The sequence below is a fragment of the Sinocyclocheilus anshuiensis genome, unplaced genomic scaffold (assembly GCF_001515605.1).
Source record: "Sinocyclocheilus anshuiensis isolate Anshui unplaced genomic scaffold, SAMN03320099.WGS_v1.1 scaffold454, whole genome shotgun sequence".
In the NCBI taxonomy this organism is placed as follows: domain Eukaryota; kingdom Metazoa; phylum Chordata; class Actinopteri; order Cypriniformes; family Cyprinidae; genus Sinocyclocheilus; species Sinocyclocheilus anshuiensis.
This window is the reverse complement of record NW_015548217.1, coordinates 3,812,102-3,832,193: the sequence shown is the minus strand read 5'-3', so window position 1 is coordinate 3,832,193 and position 20,092 is coordinate 3,812,102. Positions and strand designations below refer to the sequence as shown.

Below are 20,092 nucleotides of genomic sequence, written 5' to 3'. Positions count from 1 at the left end.
ATCTAATTAGTTGGGCTTACTTAAAAAAAGCATGCAAACCGATTGTCTTGAAAAAACTAAGTAAAGTGAAATAGGAATAGTGTGTTATACTGACAAATGCTTAGTTAGTATAGTTTACTTACACGAGAGTTCTAGTAACTAAAAAAGAACTGTAGGGGGTTGAATTGTTACCATTGTTGTGATTCACGTGCTGAATGTTTAAGTCTGTGTGTGACTTCAGCATTTCACCACTCACTATTTAAGGATTATATAAGCAACCTATTTATTACTTTTCTCTCTTTGAAATCAAATAACTCTGACTCATGCATTGCTGCATAAACAAGAAGAAAATTATACTAACACAAACTAAGTTCAAAGTGCCCAACCAAAGGGAACGCTAATCACTATACAAATCATATTGTATATAGTTTTATTGCATATTATTATGTGGAATAGGCCTACAGCAAATAGACTTAAGTGATTCTCTATCAATTGTAACGGTACGAGGTGGAATACAACGATTTAATATGAAAGATATAATAATCTTTATAATCTTAGCACTTTATTATTGTATAATAAACCTGGCATTGTGACTGACTTTGGAGTCATTTGTTCCTCTTTTGTAAGTCGTTTTGGATAAAAGCTTCTTCTAAATGCATATGTAACCTAAATGTAAAATAATAATAACAATAATAAGTTCATTCTTAACATATTTCATTCATTCATTCACAGACTTATTTAGGTGATTTTATTATACTAAGCTTTTTCCCCCCGCACGGATTGGAAATTCGTGAGTACGGTTTATTAATCCGTGGGCACGATTTGTTAAACCGAGGGAACAGTTTAAGAATTCGTGAGTACGGTTTATAAACTGAGGGGACGGATTGTTTTTTTCTCCTACAGGTGACTTCCCGGGCTCCGTAGGAAATGGATGAAAAGTTTATTAAGACTCTTTTTCCTTTCTTCTTCTTTTATGTTGCACATTAGCAACATATTAGTGCACTGCTGCCTCTCACTGGTGTAGTAATGTAATTGGTTCCTTTGTGGCTACTTGAATATTTTAAGTGTCACTCAAAACAGTAAGTAAATTGTTTTATTTGCCTTGAAAGTAGCTGTAACTTAATAAAACCTAGTAAGTATAACAACTAAGTAAAGATAACTAATTAAATCTAAGTAAGGTAAACTATTGGATTTTACAGTGTACATGAGATGGTCATGCTGTGCATTTCTTTGACCATTAATCTTGCTTACTCTGATGGTCATGCTGTGCATTTCTTTGACCATTAATCTTGCTTACTCGCCCCAAAATTGACAGTCTCCTTGGAATTGTCAATAAGTCTACTTTCGTTTAAATGCTGTGAGCTACTCAAAGCTGCTAGTTGGTGGACTTGCTTCAGGCTTGTGCCGCCAGGACCTGATTTACGAACATCCTGTGTCTTGGGCCTTTCTGTGGAATTCGGCTCCTCGTGTTTCAACCATGTTCTTGATCGAATCTTAAATTGTCTGATTCGGTCTGATACCCTACATATGCTAGCGAGTACATTTTCCACAAAGGATTTTATTTATTTTTTTCATTTTATTTTGGAAATTTTCAGACATTCAAGTTTCCCACTCTATAATAAATATGTAAGGTTACAAATGCATAATTTTGACTCTGTGTGTTATCTCAGTGTGAAGCTGTTGTAAAATAGCAATTAAACAAACCTTTTGTCTTTCTCCTGTTGCCACAGGTGAATTCATTGTGAACAACATCACTGGAGTTATCAGCACTGCCAAGCCACTGGACTACGAGAGCAACAGCATTTACGTCCTCCGTGTGGAAGCTGACTCCATGCGGGTGGTGTCATCCAACCTACGAGCCCCATCCAAAAGTGAGTTTAATGCCCGTTCATACCATGGATAACTATGAATCTCTATGAGAAGTTAACACTACAACTATAACGTTAACGAAAGAGTGCAACAATATCAATGGAATCACTATCGGAACTTTTTTTTTTTTCAGCTAATGAATGATTACACATTGACAGCCAAACAGCTGGACTACGAGAGCAACAGCATTTACGTCCTCCGTGTGGAAGCTGACTCCATGCGGGTGGTGTCATCCAACCTACGAGCCCCATCCAAAAGTGAGTTTAATGCCCGTTCATACCATGGATAACTATGAATCTCTATGAGAAGTTAACACTGCAACTATAACGTTAACGAAAGAGTGCAACAATATCAATGGAATCACTATCGGAACTTTTTTTTTTTCAGTTAATGAATGATTACACATTGACAGCCAAACAGTACAAGCATTTAAAGGTGCGCTAAGTAATGTTTGAAAAATGCTTTTGATCACAGTGTCGGACCTTGTCCCGAAACACACTTGTAGCCAATCAGCAGTAAGGGGCGTGTCTTGTTATGATAGAGAGAAGAGAGCGCTCAATTTGAGTGCACAGGACGGATATTAGCAGATTGATTATAGATGGAGAGAAATGGAAGATAAAAAAGAGGAAAACACTAAAAAGAAGGGTTACGACCAAGCAAGAGGTAGGACCCGCGTAAATATCAGAGCAGCTTTTCAGCGGGGGAGAGAAACTCAAGGAGCGGGAAGGGCTCGAATCGTACACCAAGGTTGCGTTGTTTCTTCTTGATAGGTGAGTAACGTTGATTTTGCTTTGTTTCACACAACTTATCCGTGTTGGCTTTTGTTTGAATATGCTTGTGTGTCATCTTCGCTTGTTTCCGCAACCGTCGTTATGCCAGGGTTGTGTGCGTACGTGTGGGGCGGAAATATAAAAATAGGAGCGAGGTCCTGTTGGGGTATGGGCATGTTTGTTTCGGTGCTTTCAAATATCAACATCGTTTGGCAAAAATCGCTTAGTGCACCTTTAAAGTGGCAGATGACAAAACTGCAGCTCATGCTTATAATAAACTGAATTTTATTATCTGTTGGTGTGGACGCTAATATAGTTATAGTTATCTTTACATTTATTGTTCTTTGTGTGAACTGGCCTTTACCATTTTACTCTAAAATGATAACTAAACTCAAATTCAGAACAGATTTAACCATCAAATGTGTTAAAAGGAATTTAAGGCCCCGTCCACACGGAAACTCGTTTAGCTGTATACACATAAATTTTGTATCGTATAGGCGCTTCGTCCACACGGATCCGGCGTTTTGGGAGAGTGAAACTGATATTTTTAGAAACCGGGTCCCAGAGTGGATAAATCTGAAAACGCCGCCCTTGCGTTTTCGTGTGGACAACGAATCCGTATATTTTCTGGGCAGCGTCACAGTGCCACGTACTTTGTATACTACATCGTTTTGTGTCGGTTTTGTGGTTTCGTGTGGAAGCAGATATTTCTTGAGATGAGGGGGGAAAAAAAGATAGAATAGGGAAAGCTCTGGCTTCGTGTGGACGTAGCCTTAGAACACATTTCTGAACACATCAGTCAAATTATCCAAAATAAAGAACATTCCGTATGGGTCTGCTTTTGACCCTGGGACATTTTATGTGGCTTAAAAGCTTGTTCAGAGTGTTTTTGCTTTTTATTTTGGAGTGAATAAAACGCCTCCTTTCCAGCATGCCATCTCAGTGTAATAAAAATATGTGTAAATTACTTCCTGTCATCTCGTGTTCCGTTAACATGGGGGATGAGCGGCTGCTTGTCCATCTTTTCCATGTGGAGTCGATTATGGAAAATCATTATTTGAGAAAAGCATTCATGATTAACCAGATTAGACAGCTATGGATATTGATTTCTTTTTTCTCATTTAATATACCAAGTACGCAAACCTGGTGATAAAATCAAAAGATTAGTTGCGTCCAGTCAGTCTGTCAGCTTAGTGGATTTTATTGATTGTTTAATGCAAGTTTTAATTAATTATATCTTGTCAGTGTGCTTGCGAGAGCTGCCAGGTTATTGTTTTAAATAAGACCTCATGGGTCTCATAAATATCTAGATGGAGTAGTCATACACATATGAGGGTTGTGAATTGATTTAAAATTGTCATTAAATTAATTGCATCATATGCCGGTTAATTAATCAAATTAATCATAATGTTTTCATAGATCAATATCTCGCTGAGAAAAGTCTCCAAATGAAGAGAATTTAAAGACTTCACATTGTAGTAGCAGACAAAAGCATTACAAAAAGTCCATATATTATTTAAAATACTTCCTTTATGTTTTCAGGTGGTTAATTTCCTATTTTTATTCATTGTTGTTGGATTCATTGCTGTCCAGTGGTTAAGGATTCCCTTTCTGCTCTGCGCTGTGATGCTTCAGCGCTCCACTTGGAGTGACTGTACAGAAATGAGCAGAAGGTTCTGGAAACCGCTTGGCATGAGCGCTGAAGTCTGTCAGATGATAAATCGTGTTGTTGCTCTCATACCCCCACAAAATATGACTCTGCCTTTTACTTTGAGAAGTGACAGGTGATAGTCTTGAAGGACTTGATGAAGAAATGCTGTGCTCCATATAGAAATGTACTTCAGCAGCTTAGATGTGCAAAACTGAGTGTGAAGAGCAGAGTTTTGATGATCTCCTGAATTTGATTGTAATAGCTTCGAGGCGTGTTTTGAGAACTGGCATTAAAAATAGGTAGTTTTAAACACATGAATAGTTTAAAACTTTTAATGCTAGTTTTATTACCTCTGAAATGAGAAATCATATAAAAATATCATCATTTTTGACATTTGTTGAATTGATATTTACTTCATTGTAGTTAAAAGCTATGTTTTAATTAAGACATTTAAAAAAAAAATCAAATTACTGTTGTGTTGACTGCATTTGTCAAGCTTAAAGTCGGCATGAAATGGAAAGTCACCCTATTTTCTAAATGCATATAATGGATCTTACTGTGAACGATTCATTTAAATGATAATGATAATAATAATGAGACTAATAAATGTATATACATTTTAATCAAAAATTACATCTTCTGATGAAACAGTGTCATTCTCCAATCATTTAGTCCGATTAAACTCTGCTAATCTTACAATTGACTGCAAGCTCACATTCAGATCTGCCTCCATCCAAGCTTTCTTTTTCGATAATCGTTTTGACTCTGATGTATGTTTCAATACAGAAGAAAAGATCTATCTCTTCCGTTGATCAAAATATTATTTTGATGTTTATTAAATATCAATCAAAATACAAAATCACATTTTTTTATTACAAAAGCTATATACAAACCAGAGACATGCTATAACATGTTCTTGGATGTCTGTATGCCCTATACGTCCTCACTTCATTTGATCATCATTTTTTATTTCGTTTTTTTTTTTTTCAGGCAACACCGCAAAGTTCTTCATCGATGTGCAAGATGAGAACGACAATCCTCCTGAGTTCACTAAGCCCTTTTACCTCGGTGGGGTTGCAGAGGATGCCAAGACTTTCACCTCTGTTTTACAGGTCCAGGTAAAGTGTCTTCTCCCACAGGATTGTAACTCTATCCACGAGGCTTCAGATAGCACTCCCATGGATAAGCCAAGGATTTGTTCACTAAGTGATGCGTATTGCATCAGAATGTCAGGAGCAGGATAAAAAGCAAATTGTAATTTAATTGATGGGTTCCTACATGTGATAAAATGTCAGTCCAGCACCAGTGGAAGCAATTCAGAGAACAAAGCTGCACAGCGCTGAATAATAATTCAGTTCTTCAACAGGAGGAAATCAACCATTTTCACGGTCATGGAAGACCTGAAATATCAGGGAGTTTTAAAAGTGTGTTTTCCTGACCTGGAAAAGTCATGGATATTAATCAAATTGTAAAAGTCATGGACATGTATTTTGTGAATATCAGCTTAACAACTTGGCAAGTTTGCTATTGGCATAGAGAAAAAACTTGTTCACAAAACTTCATTCTTTTGAATCAAAGAGGTGCCCAAATTGGCCTGAATGATTCAGTAGTGAACCGGCCTGAATCAGAATGATTTTTAAATGACTGGAATGAAAAAACGATGGGAATTCATCATTGAAAAGTGGATGTGTTATGCTAGTTTTCCTCTGTGCTGGTGGTTGAAGTGAGTTGGTTCCTGTGTCCGTGTGAGGTGTTGTTCTCTGGTTGATCAGATTGCTGGTCTTGACTTAGGAGCTTAAGTCTGCCCAGCTGGGGTCTGAAAGATTGGATCATCTTGAGACAGCTTGTAAAATGTCATGGCTGCGGTGGCCCGCTGATACAGATCTCAACACAGCTGTCAAAAGCATGGACAAGGGCACCGCATACTCTGGAAAAGAAAATGAATCAAAGAGCCTCATAAATCAGCCAGGCTTTCTCTTAGAGCACGGACTGCGTCCTTTTCCAGACGCTGTTCCTCTATCGTTATTTTCTTTGTCTTTACTAGTACTTTTCTGCCTAACAATTACTTTGTCTTTCTGTGTTCTCTGACCAACTCTATCTCTTACTCATAACAGTTTTCAAGCCTTTATTTTAGCCTGAAACATACACTATGCAAGTATGTAAACAGGCACTTCTAGCTTGAGTTTAAACATTTCCCAATGCTTTTATACATTTCTGTGTGATTTATAATACACAGGTTTCATTCTCAGTATTGTAGTGTAGCACTATAGCAGATATTTGCAAAAAAAAAAAAAAAACAACAATGCGTTCATCAGGTCAACTCCTGTCATGGCATAGTAAAAGTTTCATAAGTTTCACATTTATGGCTAACTACCTACTGTAAATAATAACTGGTAATCCAGTTTAATGGCACAGATTTGACAGTAACTCTGTTTCCCCCTTGTGTTTGGGAGTGCTAGGGATTTCAAAAGTAGCAGTAGTATAGTATAAAGTTGATGCTAACATGTAAGTAATGAAATGCCAGTACAGCATCAGTAATACTGATGTGGTTACTGTTGCTAACTCAGGCGAGCTTTACAGAACATAAACTGGATATTTCAGTGTTCAGCGCATTTTTTCAATAAAATTTGCATGGACATATGAATTGACATTGCAAGGCATTTTTCTGCCATTTTTTCTTAGTGAAAACAGTGAACAGAACAATTCCTAATGTTTCTACAATAGACCTGTCACTCTCTATTGTGTCAGTCATATTAATCAAACAACAGTATTGACAAGATAAATAGAAAAACACTCATAGCTCCGGGATGGATAACTTTTTATTTTTTCAACGTGTCATTGTTGAACATACACAAAGCTAGGCCAAAAGTAAAAAAAGAAACTTTATTGTTAATTTTAATTACAAACCCCCTTTGCCAATAATTTAAGTATAGGTGTATAATTTTATTTTCCATTTAATTATTTTTTCAGTTTCAGACTGTTTATTGTTCTAGTACACCCCCTAAACAAAATCAAGACTTTGTAAAAGAGCATAATAGGACCCCTTTAAACACCCAGCATACTTGAAGCACTGTTGATTTCATTAATCGTGTCATTGTTCTGTTGTTTTTATTTGTTCAGTTGTTTGTAATTGGTTTCTCTCTCTTCTTTTGTTTATATAGTATGGTTTTCTTGTCTTGAATAATGAAAATTTTAATTAAAATATTTTTCTTCAGATATACTTGAAGGCTAATTTACTTTAATATTTATACAAATTTTTCACTTCAAAGAAGTGTTTAATAGTATATTACTTTTTACTGTGGTATCAAAATTGCAATGTATTCCACAAGCGTCTACATTTACGTACTTGCGTAAGTATGTTTCTGGCCTCAGAACTACAAGCTGTAAAAGTCATCCATGTAATTACCTCAGTGTTACTCTAATCAGACATGCAGGCCACATGCTGTCCCTCAGACAGGGGTTCACCTCATATGGCTTCACCCTGCCTTAAGTTAATGTGCAGACTAAAAGAACAGCGACAGCGATGCTATCAGGTGACTGGCGTCCTGTATTCGTTCAAGGAGACCTTATTAGCCAAGACCCCAGACTGAGTTAAGCCATGCAGCAGAAGTCCAGGATTTTATAGGGTCACATTCACTGCGAATACAGATTACCATCATCAGTGTCTCCTGTTTACTCGAAGAAACATCTGAGATATGAAGTTCAGCGGGCAAAAGTCCAAATATGCTGCCTTGACATACACGATCACGCATTTGGTCCACTTCTCAGGTGTTACAGAAATCGCTTACTATGGATTTTTGTTCAAGCAGCTCAGGGGTTCGTAGATTAGACTAATCTACTTTTGAAATCCCTCTTTAAATAGTTTTGAGGAGGAAAAAAGGCGTGAAAATTGAAACCGTTCCTAGCTCTGCCAACTCTAAGTACAGGGATGTTGTGAAAGAACTGCTTTGCGTTGTGGAAGCACTTTCTCCGATTAGCCCTGCATCCATTGTCTCCAAGGCATGTTGAAAAATGTTGGCCTTCTGAGAAAGCAGTGCCTTTCTGAAGTTCCTAGAGTTTAATCTAAGGTAGAAACGTGAAGAAAGAAAATAGAAAGAGACTTTTGTGAGTTTTGACTCGAGATCTGTGCTTTGGCGACAGTCAAAGGTTTCCACTTCTGAGTTGTGCATTGTGTCCACACTCAGCCTCACTAAATGACCAATTAAAAGACTGATCTTTTGTTTGCATGAGCCTTCAATACACACTTACTGTGTCCATTGAAATGGGTCTTCCATGCATATTGGAAAAATATCGGCCTTTTGAGAAACATTGCCTTTTTTAAGTTCCTTGAGTTTAATCTGGGATAGAGACGCAAAGAAAGAAAAGAAAAGGAGACTATTGTGGAACTACAAATTCAATTTCAACTCAAGAGCTGCGCCACAGAGGCGATCAGAGGTTTCCGCCGCTGAGTCGTGCGTTCTGTCCACGCTCAGCCTCACTAAACGACTAATTAAAAGATGGACCTTTTGTTTGCAAGGGCTTTCAATACACACTTACTGTATTTATTGAAACCGGTCTCACAGGCATATTGGAAAAAGTCTCATTTGTGTTAATGACTCTGCCTGGTCCGGGGCACCCTGCTGTCCGTGGAGCCACCCGTTCCCCTCTCTTGTAAAAAGCCATTGTAAATCATTGTCACTGCAGTGGAGTGCTATAATGTTCAGCTGAGACGAAGCCAAAGTGACGCCAGTGCTGTGAAATTGGAGCTTGGAGCTCCCCTTAAAGGCCAGAGGTGGAAGTGCATGTGACGGCAGAGGTTGAGTGTTGTAGGTGATAAGTAGCTTGTGGCTATTCCTCTCTTTGACATGTCTGTGCTCTATTGTATATGACAGGCTGTGGATAAGGACACAGGGAATTACAGCGCCATGCTGTACAGGCTGATTATCCCCCCAACTACTGACGGCAAAGACGGCTTTGTTATTGAGCCCTTCACAGGAGTAATTAAGACAGCCATCATGTACAGAAACATGCGGCGCTCCTACTTCAAATTTGACGTGGTTGCTACCGATGACTACGGGGAGGGACTCAGCAGCAGCGCTCAAGTGGTGGTACGTATGTGATCAAGCAGCATAAAGTTGAGTGTTTTTGGTGGTAGGCCTATTTCTCATTCAAATGACAGATTTGTGAAAAAAAATACTCTTTTGAGCAGGTTCTTTTAAACGAATCAGTCAAAAAGTCTCACAAAAAGAATCATAACGTTATCAGTTTGATCCCTTGCTCACTGAATCAGTCATAAATATGACATTTGACTCACTGAACTTAGCTTTGAAGTCATGTCTTCACTTTAATTCACATTTGTGTAATTAAGCCACAGACCCCAAATACGATTGTCCTTGGCGAGGGACCCCCATCTTAAACTTTAAAAAGCAGCTATAAATTTCCATGCATAAAGACTCAATTTATACTGTGAAAAATGTTACCATTACTGTTTTCTAACATTTTTTATTACATTACATTATTTTTTTCTACTCAATATGGTACTATACTGTGAGCTGTAATATTTATTTATATTTATTTAAATAATTACTATGTTTATTTGTTATTTATTTTAATATAGTGTGTCTATTTCTATTTACTTCAATTAATGTATTATTTGTTATTTATTGATTTTATTTTATTTATATTTTTACTGTTTTTACCCACTGTTTTTACTTTCCATGGACCCCCTAGTACTCCCTTATGGCCATGGACCTCAGTTTGAAAGCCCCTGGTTAAAGATACAAATCCAGAACATCATTTTGTTTTAATAAATGTTACTTGGATTAAGACTAATAATAATAATAATAAATAAAAAATATGTTGTCAAAAACTATGTACCATAGAATTTTATCAAGGAACCAGAATCATTAAGTGGCATCAGAATTTGAACAATTCTGGTGTTGTAAGAAGGAAAGAAATTGCACACTTTAAATACGCAATCCCAAGCCAGTTTGAATAGATTGATTAAAGTTTAAAGCAGTAATCTGTCTTGAGATGCAATCCATCATGTGATTTTACAGCAGAAGCAACTCCGTTAGCTGATTTTGATTAGAAAAATACAGTCCCTGTAAGCTTTCTTGAAGGATGTCCAAAGCTGATGCAAAAGAGGCATTGATTTTTTTTGGTGGGCTGAGGGGCACCAGCAGTATTTAAACCCATAAATCAATCTCTCAATATAACTCAATATCTTCAACCTGCTCTTAACCTGCGAGTTAAACATGTAGAAGTAAGGGCATCTAGTTAATGCCAGATAGACCGCTCTTAACGTACAGAGCTTGAATTAAATACTGACTTTCTTTCTTGGGTTTAACACAAACCACAAGATTTTTAGATCGATTTAGATTTGATTATTTGTCTAAAAATCTTAGTTTGTGTTTCACAAAATAAAGAAAGTCATATACATCTGGGACAGCAGGGTGAGTAAATGATGAGAGAATTTGCATTGCATTGCTTTTTCAATGCATTAGATTTAAAATATCCAATAAAGTGGCATTGCAAACAAGTGATGCTAGAGTTTTTTTTTTTTGTGCAGTATAACAACACAAGTGTATATAAACAAATATATAAATTGCTGGCTGGTTCTTTATTTCTAATGTACAGTAAGCAGAGATTTACCTTTTTAACTCATTCCTGTCTCCCAGTTTCATCAATCAAAGAAACAGCATATATTTAAAATGTTACAGTTCAGAGCCTTCATTCTATGCTATAATTTTCTCTTTTATAACCAGAGATTACTTTTGTCTTTTCTCCCAGGTGTCAGTGGTTAACCAGCTGGACATGCAGGTGGTCGTATCCAACGTGCCGCCCACTGTAGTTGAGCAGAACAAGGATCAGCTGATTGGGTAACGTGTTCTATACAAACACACTCTTCACCCAGACATACTCCCCAATACAACGCTTATGGCAGCAGGAGAAGCCACTTGAAGTTGTAATGTATGCATGAGTACTTGACTCCTGCGGGTACAGATGTTTATGTTGGGGATAATTCAGTGGGCTGCTTGATTATGTCAACCCCTCTTATATAGAAGCCAGACCCACACTGTGTAACATCTGCGGCAAGAACAGAATAACCAGAAACCCCACTTTCCTCTGTCAGCCATGGGATAGCACTTATCCTTTTCTTTTTTCTCAATTAAAATAATACAAACCTAAATTACTTCATTTTTTTTTTAAATCACACACACACTATATATATATATTCTTTTGACCCAGTGGTTGGGTTAAATGATTAACCCAACCTTCTGGGTAGTAACCCAAATGCTGGGTCAAAACAACCCAATCGCTGGGTTTGTCCATATTTTACCCAGTGCTGGGTTGTATTTAACTCAGCATTTTTTAGAGTGTAGTTGTTATGTTAGGTGTGTGGTAGATTTAGGGAATCTAAAATATGGTCATGCAGAATAACGCATTAATATGTGCTTTATAAGTACTAATAAACAGCCAATATTCTAGTAATATGCAGGCTAACAAGCAACTAGTTCACAGTGAGAATTGATCCCTAAACTAAAGTGTTACCATAAAAACATAGCGCATTAGTCATATGGAGCACATTTATCATGCTTTTAGGATGTTTTTATGGCATTTTTGGTGTTCAGCATCACCCATCCTCATTTATTTCCATCATATGGAAAAGAGCAGCATGAACATTTTTCAGAATTTCTCGAATTTCTCCTTCTTGTTCCATAGAATAAATTAATTAATTCAGTTCTGGAACAACGTGTTTAAATGATGACAAAATATTAATTTTCACATAGACATCCCTGTTGAGATATTACAGTGCAGATATGAAGACATAAACACATTTAAATTCCTAGTATTTACACAGGCAGGAACACACACACACAGATAACAGAACTCACATCCCGAGTTTTCCCAAACCACCTCATTCTCTCTTGTCAGGCTATTTCCCCAGCAAACCTGCTCCGTGCTCCTTTCCTCCAAGTAGAGTCATCATTCCAGCTTCTGTTCTTTTTTGTCCCATGTTCTTATTTCACCTCGGCAGCTGAGGCACTGCAGGTAATTGGCTGAGGAGGGCTGGCTGCTCTGAGATGTGAGCTGAGGGGTAATAAAGACATCTACTGGGAGACAAGGACACCAGCTTTGAAGTGACACTGTCTAACACAGCTCATGTTAGCCTTGTTTTGTATTTGTCCTCCTTGTACCTCTGTATTCAAAACGGTTTCTGTTCCATGTAGCCAAACAAACATGGTTAATATAGGGGTTTGCAGCACTTGTGGTATATTTAGGCTGAGTAATTGTTGCTCTTGTGTCATTTTTTTCTGTTTTATGTCTCTGGCAATGGTGATTACTGCAATTAGCGTTTGTTGTGCATGTTAGCGATCGTGTGGAAGTTGATTGTCAGCTTATTTCCTCTGATATGTGCCCACCAATTAATGGCTTTGGGGCTCTTAAATTAGCACAGAAATAATTCGATGCAGCATCCCTCTAACTTTCCCACAATAAGTTTTATTCAGTGTTTTGACATGAATTGTTTGTTTTGGTATGTAATGATTTTGTTTGGTTTTATTTTGATTTTTAAGTTTTGTTTTGTTTTGCTTTGCTTTGCTTTGATTTAAAACCCATGTCTGTTTTCCTGAATAAAAAATAAAAAGGTAATTGTGACTTTTTTCTCACAATTGCAAGTTTGTAACTTCCAGTTATAACTTGCAATTTTGGCTTTTTTTTCTCAGAATTGTGAAGAATTTGAGAACGTCAAATTCTAAGGGGAAACAATTCTGACTATTTTCTTAGAATCGCAAGTTTGTATCTCACAATTCTGACTTTGTAACTCGTGGTTGCTTGTTATAAAGTCAGAATTGAGAAAGATAAACTTGCAATTGGGGAAAAAGTCTGCACATTTATATCACACAATTCTGAGAAAAAAATGTCAGAATTGCGAGATGTAAAAGCAAAATTGAAGAGAAAAAAATAATTAAGTTTTTTTTTTTTTCAGTAGTGGAAACAGGCTTCCATAGTTTTGAGAATGTGCCCTATGTGAAAACAGTCATTAAAAGTATGTTTGTATAGAATTTTAGAAATAAAAAAATGGTAAATAGAATGTCTTCGGTATGTCAGAACGTTCTGTTGTCAATCTGTTATTTTCTGTCTTTCAATGCAGGATTTTAGAGCGCTACGTCCAGGACCAGATCCCAGGAGCTAAAGTTGTTGTGGAGTCAATCGGATCGCGTCGTTTTGGTGAGGGTTATGAACAGGAGGACTACTCAAAATCTGACCTGATGATTTATGCAATCGACCCTCTGACCAACAGAGCTCTCTCAAGACAGGAACTCTTCAAGTGAGTGCTTCCCTCTCATTCAACTTACCCTTCCAAACTCCATTTCTGCAGTGCTCTTCTTTCTCTTAACCTCCTGACCTTTCCCTCAAATCTAAGCAACTAACTGCTAGAGATATATCTACCCTTCACACTGGAATATAGATGTGTGTTTCAGCTATACAGTAAATGGGAAGAGCTGCTTTATATTATTTAGATGAGTAATGCAAAAATGCAGAGCGCTACACGTCTGTAGGTGCATCAAGTGGACATGATTTTGGATTGAAGAATTGTGTTTGTAATTGCTGTAAATAGAAATATGAGTCATTTTTACAGATGATACATGGATTTCTTGGCTTGTTTTCGGCTAAATACCAGCTTGCACTGATGTCTAATTTATTGATTATTTGTTTTGTGTCCATCAGGTTCATAAATAAATAAATAATCAATCACATTATATGAATTACCTTTCATTTGTAAAGTGTTTAATTCACTGGATTATGCCAAAAAAAAGGTTAACATGGCCATTCAGTGTATTCTTTTATTTTACACTCAATTTCCTGCATACACAATTATACACACAATTAGAATGGTATAACATTTATCACAGCATTACTTAAAATACCACCCACCCCTAGCGATTAGTTAGTCTGTTATTCATAGTGTTTTCCCATTTTTCACCCAAGCAGCACGATAAAGCAGATGGAGTGTATGTTTAGGTTTGTTTAGACCTTTTCTCATTTTTCATAAAAATGAGACTTGTGGTTAAATCCGTAGCCAGATTGTCTGTTTTGTCACAGTAATTAGCCTGCTCAGACAGCACGGTTTCTAATGTTTGTATGGGCAAATCATGAATTGTAGGCTGTCGTATGTGCTTCCAAACTCCTTAGTTCTAATATAGACAACATTCAGTCTTTTGTTTTATTTAACTGTCAGCAGGGTGAATGGTACTTAGAAATTGTGCTTTATAGTAGCCAATGTAAGTATAAGATCAGCACATTACATTTACATTACACTAAAAAAGTGAGAAGACACATTTTATACTTTATTGTAAAAGTTTGGCTCATGAATTTGAATTCATTCACTCGGTTGTTCACTGGCTGGAAGGCAAATGAGATCTTCATTGCCAGATTTACGTGGCTTGCACTGCAGAACTAGTTCAATAGCATATGCAAGGGCACATAAGTGACTGTTCCTGTGGTTTTTACAGGTTTTTAGATGGGAAGTTATTAGACATCAATAAGGAGTTCCAGCCCTATCTAGGTCGCGGAGGACGCATTCTAGAGATCCGCACGCCGGATGTGGTGGAGAGCGTGAAGAAGGCAGTTCAGTCTGTTGGATACACTGAAGGAGCCCTGCTGGCCCTGGCGGTCATCATCATCATGTGCTGTATCCCAGCCATCCTCATCGTCATCATCACCTACCGGCAGTGAGTGTTGCCACCATAGTCTAGTGTAGCCTAAAGGTTCATGATCTAATTAAATCATATGGCATTTAATATTAATATTTAGTAGAGGTGTGCGATGTTGACAAAAACTATATCTCGGATTTTTCCGATAACAATAATTCGCTGAGTGTGTTTTTGTGCTGGTACCTTGGCTGGTTTAGGCCTGTCATGAATAAATAAATATAACACTAAAACCGCCAGTGGGTAGTGGCAAGTCCCCCTCTCTTAATGAGTGATTCATTGAATCATTCATTTAAACGATTTGTTCAAAACAGCTGATTAATTTAGAAATAAAGCAGTCAACTGTCTTTATGAGTTGACCATTGAATCACTGACTCAAATGACTCATTCCAAAACAGATTAATTTAGGAATGAAAAATTGCCGTGTTTATTATAGAGTATGAAAGAAAAAAAAAAAACAGACATAATTGTGCCTAAAATGTAACTCACTCAGTATTAGCTTCTTGTTTGTTGAACTGTTGTATAGAATGAATGCAACATTCGTGATCGGGAAGATGGCACTCTTGCTTGCATTATATTGCCTATTTAACTATATCATATCATCAATTTTTTATTTTTTTATTTTTTGCTTCATACTCAATATTGTCAGCTAGCATATTGTTAAAACAACAGTAATGATATTTTCATAGACGATAAATATCGCACACCCCTAATATTTAGTGAAATTAGCCATTAACCAATGCTTCTGTTGTGATTCTTTGCATATTTTCCAGTTAGTTTTTAATAGAAATGGTATGTCACAGTGTTGCTTGTATGCCCTGTGTGGGAATGAGGTTGAAGTGGGAAGACTATTCAGTCTGCAGATTTCTCCACTTAAATATACCAAATAAATAAATGTAAAGTTCATTAAGTTTGAAACATCCTGTTAAGCAGGCAGCTTCCATCTGCTGGGACTTCAGAGGAACATATGCACTCTTTCTTTTCACAGTGGTAACACCTTTGAGAACTGTCTGGTCTTGTGTTTATTCAGTGTGAAAGAAAATTAATCAAGGCCATGAGAAGTAAATATAACAAGCTGTTTGTGGTTAAGGGCTGAGTTTTACATGTGTTGCCAGCTGACCCAGTGCCATGTGGCAAACCTGATGATGAGAACTGAGGAATAAAATGACATGATCAGTGCTAGAGATATGAGAATCATTCAGGAATTATTGAGGGTTTAGTTTGGCATGGATGTAATTCATACTTGTGGGGAGAAGATAACAGATTTTTTCATTTTTGGGCTGAAATCCAATATATATTTTTTGCAATATACATGTTTTTTTTGTTTGTTTTTTTTTTTGCATTACTGATTCTTACTGCTGTGCAGTAAATCCATGTTATGAGTCATTGTCTAATATTTTTTTTCTTTTCTTTTTACAATGCACCAACTTCAGATTCAAAGAGTAAGTATCGTATTGAGACATGCATGTGTAATGATATATTGGTTATATATCTCAACCATTTCCCTCTCTCTCGAGCATTATTTATTTCAGTGGTTCTCAAATGGTTTGGCTTAAAGGCCCAGATTTTACATTGGATATCAAATAGCAACTCAACACTACCTAAATAGTTTTGTTGTACAAAAGTCAATGATACAACAATGTAAATCAACAATAGTGGAATATATTAATATTAAAAAAAAAAAAACCTCAACAGACTCATTTTTATAGTTTGAGTGTTTGGTTTCTAAATGTCTCTTGAATTGTAATGTTTATGCTCTCAACAGCCAATAATTCACTGCACAAAATACATTGACGGCACTAATGATGTCTTTCCTCTTTGGTAGCAGCATCTTGTATTTTGCATAGTTTTGTTTCTTTACCTGTCCATGTTGCCCAAAATATGACCAGCTTCTAGAAATTTGAGTTGAAGTACCATTTGATTTAATATGTGACCATTGGCATCCGAAAAAAAAGTGAGAAGCTGTGTCTCCCCCTTTTAGAAATGCCTCTTTATTGTGCACTCCTAACTATGAAAGATTATGTGGTTCGTTGCAATTTATTATTATTCCATTTTATGCATACCATTTTTTTTCTCTTGCTGTCGGCAACCCACCAGTTGAGAACCACTGATCTAATTTGTTGTGTCTGAGAAACTCCAAAAAAGCTAAATGTCCAGGGAAAGATAAAGGCTTGTTGATTTCCCAGGACCAGAACAGAAGTGCTTAGAACACAACTTATGTAAAAAAACATAGCTTTTGTTCCCTAAGCTGTCAGATCCCCCAAGGATATAAAGCTGATTCCAACATCCTTGTAAAATTGCACTTTGAAAGAAAAGATCAAAACCGAATTATTCAAAAATATTAGAAGTGTTCTTTAAGGACAGCATGCTATGAAATTGCAAACTCAAACCACTTCACAGGCACTCATAACATAAACATAACCATCAAACTCTCAAATATTACCTTTGAATGCAATAAATAAAAAAATAAATATATGCAATAAAGCAAATGATATGCTTTCAAAAATTTGTTTCTGTAAACATATTGTTTTTGATATGTGAGTGCATATATAATTTATGAATCTTTTATAATACAAGATATTGCTTTTATTTTGCTCCACTTGTTGACTTCATCATCTGAAGACGACAGGCAGAGTGTGCAAAAACAGCCAGGATTCAAATGGCACTTCCCACTGGCAAATCCGGAGGCGCTGCCACCAACAATCTGTATGAAGAACTCGGCGACAGCACCATGTAAGATTTATACCTTCTGCACTTTATACTGTACTTGTCAATGTCTTAAAACACTGGCTGATTCAGAATATTAATATGTAATGGGTTTTACAGGATATATTTACTTGAAGTAAAATTGCACAAGTCTATATTTCTAACCAAATTGGCATTTTTCTTTCTTGTTTAAATAATAAATCTAACAAAATGTAGTTGTATGATTGGAGCAAGAAGTGTGTGGAAAATTAATTTGAGTAAATTAAGATTCTAGTTTGATTATTAAGATGCTAATTTGAATTGTGCAGAATTTTTGCAGTATTTCTCTTATACGATTTACAGATACAATTTAATGTAACCTGTTTTTATAGCTTAGCAAAGCTAGGGCTTCTATTCATGGTGTTAAAATTCCACCCAATGGCAATATCCCTTTTTTGTGACGGTCATTTCCATTTATTCTTTTACCTGTGCCAGGATTTCTAACACATTAGGGGTAATGCAAAATTACAGGCCTTCCATAAAAAGATTGCAAGTCTGAACCCAGGTTGAGGTGATCACCAAACTCTTGTATTACCTTCAGGGTGTGGTCCCTTTAGCTTTAAAAGTAAAAAGCAATACACAGCTTCCCGTCCTGTTCCGTGTCTTCATGGTTATCATTTCATAGCATGTTACAGGAAGGTTTTTGTGGAATATCAAAGATCCAACTTATATACTGTAATAGATTCTAAGACAGCTTTGGTGCACAGCTCCAAATTTAGTATTATGTGAACATTTTCTACCCTCTTCCTGACCCTTAAAATTAAACTGGCTTATTTTCTACTGCAACCTTTATCTGACCACGATGATCATTACCAAATGGAATAACTTTTTTTTTGTCATAACATAATAGTGTCTGTCCTAATCATGACTGAACTGGTTTTCAGCATTAAAGTTTAAATGTGGACAGTAATGTGGAGAGTTGTATTGTGCTAACTGGTGTGATGTCACATTTTAATTCAAAAGATCAAGTAAAGTTTTTCATTATTACTAATTTCTCTGTAATGATTGTGTCTAATGTTAGGCAGGTTTCCATTTTTTAAAAGTGTAACCTTTATTACACTTATCTGCATTTTAACATCTTGCTAATTTCACTTATATAATGTATTTTCCTCCTGTCTCTCTTTCTCATGTATTGAATATCAGATCTAAGTAAGTAGGGAGTCATCTGTGTTTCAACTATAGTAGTCAACTGCCCAAGTAGTTTCAAGTAGATATTATACTATAAGTAAGGTATAGCTGCATTTGTTATAGTTTCTCAAAGATGTTGAATATCATTTGCTTCCAATTGCCTTTCAGCTGCCTTTCTCTTGATCAGTATTGATATTAGCTTGGCACTGTGTTAGCGCTGTTCTGTGAAAACTTGTTTTGGGTGATTGCCTAGGATTTGTTTAGCATTTTGTTCTTAGTACTAAAGTCAATCCAAGCAAGTGCTTTTTGTAGCTGGCTTCCCTCCTAATTCCTCGTCTATCTTGCTGTTCATGTCCTCTGTTAAGTCGATCTTTGTCTCTTTTTGCGGTTATGCTGAAAGCAGGACTAAGAGGTGTGTTCTGAAGGACAGCAATCGGCAGCATCTCATTAGCTCATTTGCCTCCCATGCCATCACTGCTCACAAGCTGTCCACCGCTAATGGAGTCCTGCTTAACAACTTGCCTAAGTCAGAAAGCAACATTACCTTCCTTTCTGACGAGAACCCTCTTACTACAACCAACCCCCTGTACCATGATGACGGCACCCTCAGCAGCCCTCAGCACCAAAATCAGAGGTACCCCCTGGGCATGTATTCACCCAACATGAGAGGTCTGAGAAAGTCCATCCTGCGCTTCCCATCTACAGGCTCAGGACATGCCTGGACTTTACCTTCTAGGTTGCACAAGTGTGAGACCAATGAAGCCCTACTGAGTAGAAGGGTGGCGATGGATCCAGTTCAGTGGGAGCTGCAACTGCTGAAGTCCGACCTTAAGGACAGTAAGGAGATGATTGATGGGTTTGATGGGCTTGTAGACGAAGATCCAGAGCCCAAATTGACAGTAAAAGAGCAGGCACGGCAGTTTGAGCAGCAGGCCTTTCAGGACATAAGGCAGAGGCAAGGCCAGGACTCTCGTGGGTCACTCTCTTCCGAAATTATTCTCTCTGTTTTTGAGACCCCGCAGTCTTCAGTCATGGGACATAACAGCAGACCCCCAGCAAAAATCATTACCCAGAGTGATGGAACGCCTCCGCCTAGTCACAAACCCACTCCACCAGTGCTGCGGAAGTTCAGCAGAATAACTACCTATCCCGATGTGGAGTCTTACGAGGTCAATGTGGAGATCATCCCAGACCCACCAGATGTACCTGCTCCACAACCCCCACCCCCTCCCCCTCCCTCCAGTCCCCCACCA

General features: G+C 37.1%; 1 protein-coding gene across 1 annotated transcript in view; it reads left to right on the top strand.

The window, feature by feature from the left end:
* The window catches only part of LOC107654051 (protocadherin-15-like), a 224,722-nt gene that overhangs the window by 191,815 nt on the left and 12,815 nt on the right, over window positions 1-20,092 (top strand). Inside the window, exons 28-35 of the mRNA XM_016440948.1 lie at window positions 1,710-1,850; window positions 5,260-5,387; window positions 9,141-9,356; window positions 11,041-11,129; window positions 13,406-13,582; window positions 14,769-14,987; window positions 16,400-16,408; window positions 17,589-17,699. Of these exons, the coding sequence (XP_016296434.1) occupies window positions 1,710-1,850; window positions 5,260-5,387; window positions 9,141-9,356; window positions 11,041-11,129; window positions 13,406-13,582; window positions 14,769-14,987; window positions 16,400-16,408; window positions 17,589-17,699 (1,090 nt within the window). The remainder of the gene's footprint in view (window positions 1-1,709; window positions 1,851-5,259; window positions 5,388-9,140; window positions 9,357-11,040; window positions 11,130-13,405; window positions 13,583-14,768; window positions 14,988-16,399; window positions 16,409-17,588; window positions 17,700-20,092) is intronic.